Source organism: Platalea leucorodia (assembly GCF_965183815.1).
Source record: "Platalea leucorodia genome assembly, chromosome: 1".
NCBI classification, from domain to species: Eukaryota; Metazoa; Chordata; class Aves; order Pelecaniformes; family Threskiornithidae; genus Platalea; species Platalea leucorodia.
The window spans coordinates 37,115,861-37,129,924 of NC_138823.1; the positions used below are offsets into that span (position 1 = coordinate 37,115,861).

The window sequence follows — 14,064 nt, forward strand, 5'->3', positions numbered from 1 at the left end:
CCTTCTTCATGTAGCTTAAACACAAGAACAGAGTAAGCATTTGAAGAGCGCGAACTTATCTGAAGCAATGTTTTTCCCTTTGCTTTTACATCTGAGACAACGCCTGCCTTTTATTTATGGCCAGGTGCTGGGTATCAGATCCATTTGAATATGTTGCTTTTAAGGCTCAGCTCTGGACTCTTAACATTTTGAGGTTTGGAAGAGAGTGTTGAAGTGTGGAGCAGGAAAAGAGGTGATCAAATGGGGAAATAAAGAACTGCAGTGGGGCAGGGAGCAAGCGTCATGGTTTAACCCAGTGCTGAAACCAGGACAGCAAGCCAACTGAAAAACAAAGGGGAAAAATGGGAAGCAAGGGAGGAAGAAAATAGGCACTGTTTACACAGAGAATATTTTGCATTGTGTGTTGCTGGGTGTTACTACATTCCTGTCAAACCCTAATCCTAGAGCAAGGAAAACCAGTAACTGAAAGTCATGAGCTGATGGAAAGCTGGTTTACTCCTTTGTATTCTTAATACCTAGAGTTAAAGCTTGATGCTGAGAGGCTGACTGTAGAGGGGAGTAGCATGGTGATATATCCTTGTCTGAGCGTAGTGGGCTGAAGAAGGAGAGAACAGGGATGGAAAGGGGGTGGAATGCTTTGATTGTCCACCTTCTATTGATGTTTTTGGCAGCCTGTGGGTGTAGATGAAGAAATGAAAATTATTCGGAATTAAAACACAAATTTCAGCGTTTCCCTGCCTTGCTAATGAGAAGGCTGTAGTTTTCTGTTTATGAAAAAGTGCTATTTAATTTAAATCTATTTCTAAATTGAAGACAAGGCAAATTATTGCTATGTAACACATAACCTTCACACTGGAATTGTAAGAGTATCTAATTTTTTTTAGCAGTAAGTAATAACAGTTGCAGTAAATACATAACATGAATTGAAATAAGTGTCTATTCACAGCTGTTCTGAAAGTCAGCAGTAGCATTACTTCTTTACTACCTTCATCTAATTGTTCTTATTGAGGAAAGAGGTGAGAGATGGTAATGGCAAAATTCTCAAAAGTGTTGAGGTATAATCAGTTGAAATCAGTATAAAAATCAGTATGCTTAGACTGTAATGTCATCAGAAATTGAGAATTACCAGCATGTTATAAAGCATGGTTCAGGAGTTTGTAACCCCACCCCTATGTGATTTTTTTAATGCAGAAATCAAATCCAAATTTATTATCAAAATGATAATAAAGAAGGAGCACTACACATAAATTAATCTTGAATATCTGACATGATAAACATTCTCTTAATCCTCATGGTCAATCATTTGGTAGCTTCAAATCATTTACTTGGTAGGCAACTCTTTTAAGTCAGACATCAAAGAATGTTATTGTTCATGTAACAAAAAAGCATGCTTTCATTTTGAGGTTTAATAAAACACATACTTCATTCTCTAGTTCCAATGCAGTGCAGCGTTATGGACATCAAAGCCAGTTCAACAGGCTAGATCGGATAGGAGAAGCAGTGCAGCTACTTTGTTCAGAGTAAATGTCTTGCATGATGCTTGACCTTAACATGGCTATGCCGGGTCTGATGTCCGAGCTACCTGTGCTGGCAGCAGCCCAGAGATCTCAGCTGCATTGGGCAGTGCAGACATACCCTGCCGGAGAATCTTCTCTGGACAAACATGTTCGATTCTACTGTTCTTTTCTTTTACATTTAAAAAGTACGTTTTTTTCTTTGATGAACTGAGTCATAAACCTGTACAGAGAAGGATAAGCTGGGGTTTAGTTAACATAGAAGTATGTGCATACCAGTACTCAGCAAAGTAGGCAATGATATTTCATAATTCAGTATGTTTCATAACTCAATATTTTTCTAACTTTACCAGCTGTGAGGAAGTGGATGGGACCTGGAGGCATGCACAGATTAAAATACATTTGCAAGGATTTGCTGCCGTTTCATGTTGGGCACAGGCAGTTTGTTGTTGTGTCATCAGCAGTTCTGTTACCAGGAAGGTCAAGGGCACCTCTGTATTATACATCTCAGCATTTTAGAACCTGTTGTTCTGTGCCCCAGCCTTGTCTCTGAAGGCATGTTTCATATTTGAAGACAGTATAAGGAGCCTTATGTCAAACCACAATCATAGAATCATAGAAGCATAAAGATTGGAAAAGACCTCTGAGACCATTGAGTCCAACCGTTAACCTAACTGCCAGGTCCACCTCTCAACCATGTCCCTAAGCACCACATCCACACATTTTTTTTAACACTTCCAGGAACTGTGATTGCACCACTTCCCTGGGCAGTCTGTTCCAATGCCTAACCACTCTCTTCGTGAAGAAATTTTTCCTAATATCTAATCTAAATCTCCCCCGGCACAATTTGAGCCCATTTCCTCTTGTCCTATCACTCGTTACTTGGGAGAAGAGACCGACCCCCACCTCTCTACAATCTCCTTTCAGGTAGCTGTAGAGAGCAATAAGGTCTCCTCTCAGCCTTCTCTTCTCCAGGCTAAACAACCCCAGTTCCCTCAGCCGCTCCTCAGAAAACTTGTGCTCTAGACCCTTCACCAACTTCGCTGCCCTTCTCTGGATGCACTCCAGCACCTCAATGTCCTTCTTGTGGTGAGGGGCCCAAAACTGAACACAATATTCGAGGTGCGGCAATACAGCATCCCTTCTCCTGCACCATAACCAGCATCCGAATGGGAAGTCCTGAATCAGTGAATTGTCTCCTTGTCCAGACAGCTTTTGAAGATCTCCAAAGACTTCACAGCTTCCCTGGGCAACCTTTGCCACTGCTTGGCCACCCTCACAGTGAAAATGTGTTTCCTGATGTTCAGAGGGAACCTCCTGTGGTTCAGTTTGTGCCCTTTGCCTCTGGTCCCGTCACTGGGCCCCACTGAAAAAAGCCTGGCTCTGTCCTCTTTGCACCCTCCCTTCAGGTGTTTTATCTACATTGATGAGATCCCCTGAGCCTTCTCTTCTCCAGGCTGAACAGTCCCAGCTCTCTCAGCCTTTCCTTACAGGAGAGATGCTCCAGTCCCTTCATCACCTTAGTGGCACTTCGCTGAACTGTCTCTGGTACGCCCCTGTCTTTGTACTGGGGAGCCCAGAACTGGACCCAGCACTCCGGGTGTGGCCTCACCAGTGCTGAATAAAGGGGAAATAGCAGAGAACAGCTGGTTTGGTTGTTTGTAGACCGTCTCTTCCATGTTTTGTGGTATAAGGCAAATAAAACAGGCTCCACGGGAGCTTACTCATAGTGACAGATTCCTGGATTAGATCACTTCCACTTCTCATATTTCTGGCACGTAATGAATCAAAACTTTCTGATTGCTTTCTGTTATTTTGGTGCAATTAAGGTTTAGTTAAAACATGCAATTGACTTACTGAGGCACTTCACATTAAAAAAAATTTCCTATTCTTCCTTTTGTACCACCAGTTTGAGTTTCTGTTATTCTTGTCTCTCTTTCAGTCCAATTAGCCAGTTGGATCTCTTAACTTGAAAGCATTGACTAATTGGATCAGAACAATAACAACAAAGAAGGAATCCAGCTAACACAGTGAGAGGGTCCCTTGTTTGACAGCTACACAAAAATTGCGTCATTGCTGCAATTCCAGCTGCTTGCCAACAAGGACACTGCAGATCTCTACCATCCAGAATGTCCTTCAATACCAAACCAAAAATATTGCTATCAAACTAGGATAATCCTTTTTATTATATAGCCCAATATTAAGATTAAAGAAACTGTGTGGTGAGGGGTTATCTCCTTTCCTTTGCATTTCCTTCGTCCTGTAGCTTACTACAGTGATCTAAATAAATATGAATAAAACCATGTGCAAAGCAATTCTTTGTTTAGATGTTACCAAAATATAGTCAGGCGCTGGTTTTTTTTTTCAAACTGCATTTCATTTAGATGGTAACCTCATGGGAATATGGTCCACCTTTTTTTTCCAATATGTGTGCATTGACTGCCAGCACAATGAGGTTTCAATCCAAACCTGGGTATCTGAAACAACAGGTCACAGCTCTAAAAACTCCAGGCAATAAATCTTGCCTTATACTTTCCCTTTTCTTACTTTACTCCTATACCACAAGCCTTCCACGGAGTAATAGTTGGAGAGGAGAACAGGATTTAGGAAAAAAAAATGTTCGGAACTAGAGTCCCTTTTATCGTTCGTCACATCTAATAAAGGTCTCCTCTTTATTAGCTTTACCAGCATTGTGTCATGGAGACACACAACAGTCTCCCTGAGAAGTGAACAAATGCAATTTGTCAAATGGGATTTTGGGTTTTGTCCCAGCACATGTGTTTAAGATTCAACTTGCAGTTGAATCTTATTAATGAGAGGAGCGGCGCCATTGTTTGTAATTGAAGAAATAGTTGAGGAAACGCTGTTGTTTGGGGCTGGTTTCTGTTAGTGTGCTCGTGCATGACGGGTGTCCTTGGCAGCTCAGGTGCGGCAGCACTGCAAATTGACGGCATCTGCACCCACTGAAACAGGCGGGCAGCTGTTTCTCAGACATCCTGTGTGTCTACAGCAGTGGATGCATTGAAACTAAGCTGCCTTTCCCACAGACCAGCTCATGAGCAGGACTTTCTACCTTCAGTGCAATTTCCATAAGAGCCTTCTCTTTCTGACTGATGCAGGTAAATCTGCAATGTGCTGTGCAGTAATTCAGGGATCAATGCTCTGTTTTCCTTTGTGGAGAGTAGGCAGCTTCCCAGTGTCAGATTAGGATTAGCTGAGTACTTTGGTTCAGTTTATTGCTGGAAAAATATGTACCTTCAAGAAAAAATGATCCCCTACTGGGAGAAGTGTTCATAGAAATCCGTTATAATATGTGCTACATGGTAGATCACATGTGATAAAAACGGGGTTACACAGATATATGTCAATAGAGATTTCGTGCCCCCAGCATCTGAATTCCTTCATCTTTCATTAGTTTCCCATCATTGAAAGAGGAGTGGATGAAGAGTGAACAGTAAAGGTAATAAAGATGAAAGCATGAACTTCTTACAACTGTCTGATAATCAGCTTTTAGAAACGGAGTTAATATAGGTGATTTTGTGTATTACGTTCTTGAAAGAATGAAAAAAAAAATCTCTTTGCGTGCAAGGCATTTGTTGTAAACAACACAAAACATCCCCCAAATAAACCTTACAGTGATTTGCTGAGGTACAAAAGGTGATGAAATCTGGAGAGACACTGCTTGCAGTAGCTTGTTAATTTGAGCATATTTGCTTTGCCTGTCTGTAAACTTAAGGCCTCTTCTGGGGAAAACAGAAAAATGCCCCTGAGATTAAATTTTCACAGTGGTCTCAGTTCAGTTTCCAGTTTCATGCTTCTCATTTCTTGCATCCCTGATTTCATTCACCTTTCTTTTTAAGCTGATTTCCTAACCTCTGTGTCATGGTAATGTTCAGCAATGCAGCTGAAGCGGGTTAGCTACGTAAGCAGAGCGAGCTGGGGAGCAGGGTCTCCTGCCTGTGGAACAACACAACCCATCTGCTGGGAAGGGTTTTACATGATGGAGGGAAAAGAGGTCAGAAGAATGCGTTTCACAGAGTGGAAGAGGTTGGAGATGGGAACCCGAGCTGTGCCTTTCCCTGCAGCCCGGGCTGTGCCCGGACCTGTCCGTGTGCAGGGTGGCAGAGCCCTGCTGGCAGCTGGGATGTGGGCACGAGGGTCTCCCAAGCAGGCTGGGGAGCCACTGCTTACCCCAAATATTCAGGCACCTGGGACATCCAGCCCAGCAGGCTGCCAAGGAGCTTGCGAAACTCCAAAAACTCTGCTTCTCTTGCTGGTGTGAAAAACTTCTGTCACTGTGCTGCTGAAATCGGTATGTTCCTGAGGAATGTTTTGATGATTTGGTGTTTTCCATCAGAGCAAAAGTTCTGTTGAGAGATTACTGGAAAAGTCTGCCTGTTGCTGCATATTGCTTTCTGGAATCCAGCATGATATAATAAGACAAGTTTCAGCTGATAGCTGAGAAGGCGACAGAACCAATATCAGTCCTGGATATTTAATTTCCTGCTCAAGCTGCAACTTGTTTCTAAAACTGTGCCTTGTTTGTTTATGGCGCAAGAAAGAAAACACTCAGAAAGGCTTTGGTTAACATCCAACTACACCATAAAGTGTAAAGTAGCTCCAAGAGCTAAATTTCTGAACCTCATTTGTATGATCAGTAGACAGTCAATAAATGTTTAGAAGAGACTTAGTAACGTTTGATCGGCTGCAAAAGTGCCCAGCTGGAAAGACAAGCATATTCAGCAAAAGAAATAGTGATGTATAAATACATTAAACATGAGTCACGTGGAAGCCCCTAAGCAGCAGTCGTACTGCTTAGTGTCACTAATGACAAGAGGTGATGGCTGAAATGGGTGCCAGTTGCTGTGTGTAGAGTGGCTCCTAAGCCAAGTCTCTGATCTATTCAGGTGTAGAAGATGGGAGCAGAAGAACATCCCTTGTGGTCTGTAGGGTAGGTGGGATGCAGTGAGTCTGATGCTAGCTGTTTACCTTTACAGCGGTCCTTCCCACACATTACAGATGTGAAGGCAAGCAAACAGCAGCCCTCGTGAGGCTCTGCAGCCCCGGCAGTCTGTGAGCATGCGTACAGGATCTCGGGGATGCAGCCACAAACCCAATCCAGATTCCTGTTCAGCTCCTGCCTGGCTGAGGAGGTGCTAAAATTCCCTGGATATCTACTGATCTGCTTAGAGCACAGATACTTGAGCGAGTTTTAAACAGCAGTGGCCTCTCTGTGGCACCATTGAGCAATACTGAGAGCAGGGCAAACAAGGCAGCACAGTTAATTCCATGTTACGCTGTGGTGCCCAGCGTGGAGAGGTTGTGCATACCAACATAATTCCCAAGGCAAGATTTTTGCTTACGGCGCATGTGCGTATATTCATGCCCCAACAGAGCTCAGTACTTAGCTCTGTCTGGTTTTGCAGATTCCACAGGGGTCAAACTGGCATGTATTCTCAGACATTCAGGTCTTCTGGACTGAACTGCATGTGGACCACAGGCAGAAAAGGATGGTGCCTGCAGCTCTGCTTACCACTCAGGTGTGAAAAGGCAAAGGGCACAGTCTTCTCCTGGAGTTGGGGATTTTCATACATATATTCTAGTCTCTGGAAAAGGCCTTTAAATTTCACTCCTGCAGCCTTTCCTCTTTATCGCATTCATCTGTTCATGGATTGCTTCAGTATTCTTTGGAAGCTGAGTTTTCATATCTAATCAGTGGACTACTGGATAAATGATGCAATGGAGGACACTTTTTCCTTCCATTTGTGAAAAAAAATGTCAGCTAGTTTAAAAGTATCAGGCAGTAAGAAGAAGGAGGGACAGCCTTGTATGACGGAGCTAGGCAGATCCAGCCTCCTGGGAGAGGATCCAGAAGCTGTGCCCCTCTGTGGATCAAGGCCAGAGTGACTGTAGCCATGAGCAGCAGCATCTTGCAGTCTGTGAAGCACTGGTGAGAGATGGCACGTGGAGTATTCAAAGTAACCTTTCAAAATGAGCTAGACACACCAAAGGGTTCTGGTACCACTGTAATAAAACCCACGAGAAAAAAAAATATCCAAAACTGCATTCTCGAAGCACCACCTTTCTTCACTGTTCAGCTACCATGCACTCTAGCTATGAAGAGTCGCAGAGCCATGCAGGTGTCAGACCTGGCCGTGTCTTCTGAGCTAAACTAGATCTCTGCCATTGTGACCACTGTGGAGAAGGTAGAGGAGTGCATTGACTGAGGAAGGACTTTGGGACATGTTTGAAATATGTGAATTCTTTCCAAAACCCGCATTAAGCATATTTTGGACTCTTCAATCCCAGAGATTAGTATAGTTACCTATTCTCAAGGACTACTGAAGTGAAATAAGCTATTGTTTGTATTTTGGCCAGCGTTCTCCAAGTGACCAAGAATAGACTCTTGTGTGGTTTTAGAAGATCCTATGCTAGGGAGCCAGGTAGGTGCAGGTATTTAAGCTGCTGTGACTCAAAGATGGGAAGGAAGCATTTGAAATATGTCCGAATCCACAAGGGATGTACGTGTGTTTCCCACTGATACCCACTTTATTAGCATTGGCCACTATGTTTAACAGTTATTGTGGAGAAGAAAAGAACCACCTGATAATGTGTTTTTGCTACGAAGTCAGGAAATTGGTTGTTACAGAAGTTGCTCACTTTATGCGTGGTAGCCTCTACCCAGCTGTTTAGTCAGAGAGAATCTGACTCTGAACTCCTGATGTCACCAATAGCACCGTAACCACAAATGGATGGTGGATATAAGGGAAGAGAAAAGAGGAAAAATGAGGAATATATAGAGATGCAGAAGAAGAAAAAAGAGTACGCAAGAGAAGAACCTAACTTTAAAACCTTCTGAAAGATTTCCTTTGGAAGAAATGGCTTCAGTCCTGGTCCATGCTCCAGGTTTTGCTTGTAGATATGGCAGTAAAGAGTTATTGATGAGGAGACATGGACAGGATTGGCATCATGTTCAGCTTCAGCAGGAAGGATGGAAAGAGATGCCATTCTGGAGCTTGCTGATAAGAACATCATGAAGGAGATGTAGGTTTGAACCCCTTCAGGTTGAGGAGGACCTGGAACCCCAGCGTTCCCACCTCAGGCAACTGTAGAGCTGATGAAGAGCAGGAAGCTTCCTTCTCCACTTCAGAAGAGATCTGTTGTAAATCCATGAAGCACAGTGTTTCTGGAGAAGGCTATCAGCACAAAGGGGCAGCTTTTTGCACCGTGTGTAGGAACTCACTGAGCTGTCTGCAGTGAGCACCAATATTCCTATACAGTGTCAGGGTGCAGAGAGTGTCCCCCCCACTTCTCGGAGCTTGGACACCTGAGTTAAGGAGTTCAGCTGGCTGAGTCCAGGGTCAGCTCTGTCACTGATAAGAGCTGGTGTGAAGAAAGCTAGAGGCGAGGGCTTGCCCCTCCTTTCTCTTCGACTTGCTCTGTGATCACTGGACTGATCATTGTGATCATTGTATCTGGACCCAATTCTGATCTAGTCTTGCCATCTCTCCTGGCTCCCGTCTCACCTTCCCTGGCCAGGGTGCCAGCCAAAAAGTCACAGGAGGGAGGTCAGGCCCTCACTTCGATATTCTGAATTTTTGGATATCTATTTAGTAGTGGCAGCTGTCTTGATTCCTTACAGAACCCGCTTTTCTGACCTTGGCACCTGGAAGGATGAAAACGTTCAGGTTTAGGTATTGCAAATTACAACCCATAAAGTACGTCGTTTGAAATTGGCCCTCTATCTTCAGCAAAACTTGTATATTGCAATACTGAATATTGCAGTGCCTAACATTTGGGTACTTTTAGACACAAAATAGCATTTACAAGCCTAGAGTGCAGCTATGGCAGAAAGTAAGACTTATATTTAAAGAGTAAACCCCAGAAAAAGAAAGCTATTTAAGCATCACAGGAAACTATAGATTCCTGAAAACATAATAAAATGGGGGTTTTCCTAACTAAAAGGAGATGCTTCAGGTGAAAACATTGATATCAGCTGCTTTTCAGTTTTCAGTGGCTTGGTATCGCCTTAGGCAGTGAAGACAGGTGCAGAATTCAGGAACTGTGATTTCTTTAGACAGAAAGGTATTTAGGAAATAAGAGCTAGGGTCCCTAGCCTCAGCCAACCCTATCACTTGGAAATAGATTGGTATGAATAAAGTCATTCAGGTAACTTTTCCATTGGCTTAACGCATTCACGTTGCTGGCAATATTTTAAACCCAGATAAAATTCCAAATGAGATGTAGAAAATTGAACCAGCAATAAACCACACTGCAGACTCTTGCTTTTCCACTTATTAAATTAATTTAGCAACCTGAAACAAGACAGAGAGCATGGCAAGTGTAGTAAAAATAGGTATAAATATAATACGGGCTATTTAACAGTTCATGCTTCTTACAATTTGGCTGCATAATGACAGCAGAAAATTACTTGCATTTCAAGGTGTCTGCATATATATCTAAGTGGAACAATTATTTTCTTTTTGGTACCTGAGCTAGCATGTTCAGTAATAGCATGGATAAAAGGTAATACTTTATGCCTATACCTTGAGGTATCTTCCGGCATAATGCCTTCAGGTAATACAAGATGTGATTACATTAGATTAGTTAATATTAGATGTGGTTTATTTAATTACAACTACAAGATTTCACTAGAGCTTGCAAATATTTTCATGTTGGCCACAGGAACCCCTTACGTTTATTTTTTCAGGAGCCTTCATGTGTTCAGAATTTACAAGCAAAGTAGCAGAAGTGGGGGCTGTCAGATAAAGCTAGTGAGACCCAGATTCAAAACAAACAACAGTTCATGTAACAGGCTGTGGGCTGTCGAAAAATCCTTGCTATTGGATATTGTAGATGCAAAAAATTTAATCTCAATGGGAGAAGTACAGGGAAAAAAATTGGAGTTTGTTAACTAAAAAAACACATCAAACTTAGAAAATATTTTGTGCTGAGACTCATTAGAGGCTGAGAGAATACTTTTCTGGCGGAAGTTACTTGCCCTGTTCTTGCTTTTCCCTAGGCGTCTTTTTATGGCTACTGTTAGAGATAGGATACTGGTGAAAAGGCAACTGTGGTCTCAATAGCCATTTTCATGTGTTTCTAAAGGTTTTCACAGAAAATGTATGCATACAAAAAAAAGTTTTCAATCAGTCTTTAGCCAGCCAAGGAAAAAAAGCAATGCTACAAAACTCATCTGAGCAATCCCAGTAACTGAAAGGGCCAAAGGTAGTATAGTAGCTCTTTATAAACTAGTCTGAGGTTTTCAAGAAAATATGCCCATTAAAAGTAAATGGCTTCTCAGACCAGTTATTTGTCAGAAAAATATGATATGATCATCAACTACTTCCTCATTAATGAGAAGCTTCCAGATAATAGAGATTGACACCTTACATCCTCTGATATTAGCTCTATATACACTGGGTCCAGTTATGCCAGTCTGTTTTTAATTTGGTAACAAACTAGTATCCATTTCCTCTTTCTTTAACTCTTTCATTTTAACTCTCTGTGTTTCTCTATAATCAGAATTTGTATATATAGTTATGTAGGGGGTTTTACTATTCTTTTCTTTCAGTGAGGTTGCCTTTGTGCCTGCTAATGCTTTTCCTTCTTTGCTTTGTACTCCAAGCCCTTACCCTACCCAGGAATGTTAAAAGTCCAGTGTCACCTTGGGCTTTCCTTCAGCGCAGGGAGCAGCTGGGTGTCTCCTCCAGGGTTTGTGCCCAAAGCTGGGCATTTTTAAGTGCCTGAGGGTTGTTTTGGTCAGGGCTGAAGTGATATGGTAGGTAAGACAGGAGATGGTTAATTTGGTGACTGTGTGACTTAGTCAACCTGAGTCAAAATCTGTGATCGTGACAGCTGGCCGTCAGTGGTTACCAGAGTTGATTTCTTTCTACTGATAGCAAAAAGCACCATTTGATTAGTGGGTTTTTTTTTCCCCCATCACCTTCTGATGAAGAGTCTGTGATGTTACAGATATGGACTCTGCTGTTACTGAGGCCTTTGTCACTTCTGGATTGAGCTGCAATGGTACAACTGGTACAATTATAAAACCTCGATTCCAGCCACAAGTTGCACTCTGGCACTCAGTGGTTCATACTGGCTGCCCCTTGGCGGCCCAGGATATCGGGTATTGTTTACATCTGAGGAGTTTGTCTTGCTTTGGGATCCCCAGCACCCAGGGCAGTGCCATTTGGGGAGACCAAAACTGCTTCCAAATGACCTGCTCTCTCCAGACAGGGCCCAGATGTGCCATGCAGAGGTGTTAGCTGGAGGAGAGGGTGCACTGGGAGAGACCTGTAGCTGTCTCAGTGCAGTGCTTCATTCAAGCCTTGTTACATGAGCTCAGATGAGTGCCATGAGCTGCTGCCTTGGTTGGGTTCCCTTTGCGCATTCATCCCATGGTGAGGATGTGCCCAGGCTGGCATGGCACTTGCCAGTGAAGAGTTGATGCACTTCCCTGCTGTAGCAGTTGAGATCTGTTCAACCACCTGTTTGAAGCAGCAGTGATTGATAGTGAAGAGCCTGCTTTTTGGTGTGTGCGTGTCCTTTAGCTTTGAAATTCCCTTTAGTTCCTTCTGAGCATACCGCCAAACGCTCCTGGGAAGGACCTAGAAAGTTGGGCTTTGACAAGATTTTGGGGAATGGTCCAGGGAAGCGGAGGAGTGGTTCTTTTACAGACAGTTAGTAAAAGCACAGCACTCTTCCAGATCTAGAGAGATTCCTGTAGATTTCACATACACATCTAAATAATACAAGCATTATGTTTTCTGAACAGTTGTTGGTATGTGGGAAAAGGTGCCTATTAGTTCATGCTTACATCTTGTTACTGAGCCTTTCGCTAGTAATCAACAACAAATTGCTAAAGCTTAGGATAGACGTATAAAATAGGGGTGTCTTAACTTAAAGGAAAAAAAACAGGGGAAAAATACAACTATTACCTGGGCAAATAAGATACAGGTTTTAAACTTTGGTATTATTTTTGTATTGTGTTTTTAGTTGATGGCAAGGATGCCTTGGATGTTCTTCTATATTGTTTAAATCATACATAACCTAGAGTTAATGCAGTCTTTCTCTGATAATCAACTCTCAGTTCCAGAGTTAATGAGTAGGATGTTTTCTTCCTCTGAACAGCAGGATATCTGTGCTTGCTCTACTAGCATGTTCTTTTTCCTTTCTTCAGTCCCACTCTTGCCATGGCCCACAGGAATCTGACTGGGAGCTGTAATGTTAACTGTGGATGTAAGATTCATGAGTACGAGCCTGTCTGTGGATCAGATGGAATAACGTATTTTAATCCTTGCCTAGCTGGCTGCATCAATGGTGGAAACCATAGCACAGGGGTAAGTGCTTCACCCACCCACCCACGTACAACCTGTGAGTAGCCCCTCGGGACTGATGCAGATCAAAGACTGCTTTGTTTCTAGTGCAAGCATCCCCCCTCTTAAGCTCTGGAGAAGTTGCTCTGCTGCTGACTCGCGCATGAGTCTTTCCATGGTTTGAAAGGCTGGTGATGCACAGTCCCACTCTCCTTCCTTTCAGTTACGTACAAATTTGAGGCACAAGCTCATTTGTACCAAGTGAATCCTCCAACCGAGTGAGTGCGAAGTGCCACGGGGTGCGGAGGGCTGGTGTTTCCAGTAAAGACTCTGAAGTCCCTGATGGCAGTAGCCTGCCTGTCTGCTGCTCCTGCAGGGCTCGGAGAGGGGACCTTGAGTCCGTGTCATCTCATTCAGCTTTCTGCTAACATAGGCAGCCATGTCATACTGTCTTTCCACAAGCTCATCAGTGTTACTCGTAAGAGCAATTATGGGGGTTTTTTTGGCTCCCTCTCTGAATGGAAGGAAGAACTTAACTCCTCAGGTAGTTGGAAGTGTTTTGAACTCCTGTTTAAATTTAGTCATGGCCTGTTTAAAATCATTAGTCTTTGTGTCAGCCTTGCCATTTTGCATAAGTAGCTGTTGCACCTGCACCAGTGTATATTGATAGGTCTTTTGTTTGCATGGCTAAATAAAGACTGCCCGTTTGTCCTGTTCGCGTAAAATATTTTGGCCATTCTCATAGCCTTTCTCTAAACCTCTTCCAGGCTAAATGAAGTGATTGTCATTGAACTCAAGTAGCCAGAACTTAAAGGATGTCAATCATCCACTTTCTTTCTTGGAAATACACTGCGTGTTACAGCCCAGTCTTCCAGTCACGCTGGAAAACAGTTGAAAAGTAGAATCTGACGTAAATATCAACAGAGCATTATGGTTGTGCTTGTTTCATACAAAAAACAAACTCTTAAATTCTTCTGTTACAGAACTGTCCTTTCAAAAAGGATAATTAAGAAAGACAGGAAGTAATGTAAACATTGATTTTCTCAGGACTTGACTGTGCTTTCCAGAAAGCTTATTTATAATGTATCAGTCTCCTGATTTGCAGTCCTTAGCCAGCCTGTGCAGCAGGAGGATGTTAGGTCCAGTGCTGCGCTTTCTCAGGTTTGGATAATGGTCTGAAAATGGAGGTTCGTATGTTGATTCCACTTAGAACAATTCATTTCCTTTATAGG

The 14,064-nt window shown here is 42.8% G+C and overlaps 1 protein-coding gene across 1 annotated transcript in view; it reads left to right on the forward strand.

Annotated features, from left to right (window-relative positions):
- SLCO5A1 (solute carrier organic anion transporter family member 5A1) overlaps positions 1-14,064 on the forward strand; it is a gene marked incomplete at both ends in the record, with an annotated part of 77,799 nt that overhangs the window by 56,502 nt on the left and 7,233 nt on the right. The window contains one exon of the mRNA XM_082328181.1: positions 12,697-12,856. Coding sequence (XP_082184307.1) covers positions 12,697-12,856 — 160 coding nt within the window. The remainder of the gene's footprint in view (positions 1-12,696; positions 12,857-14,064) is intronic.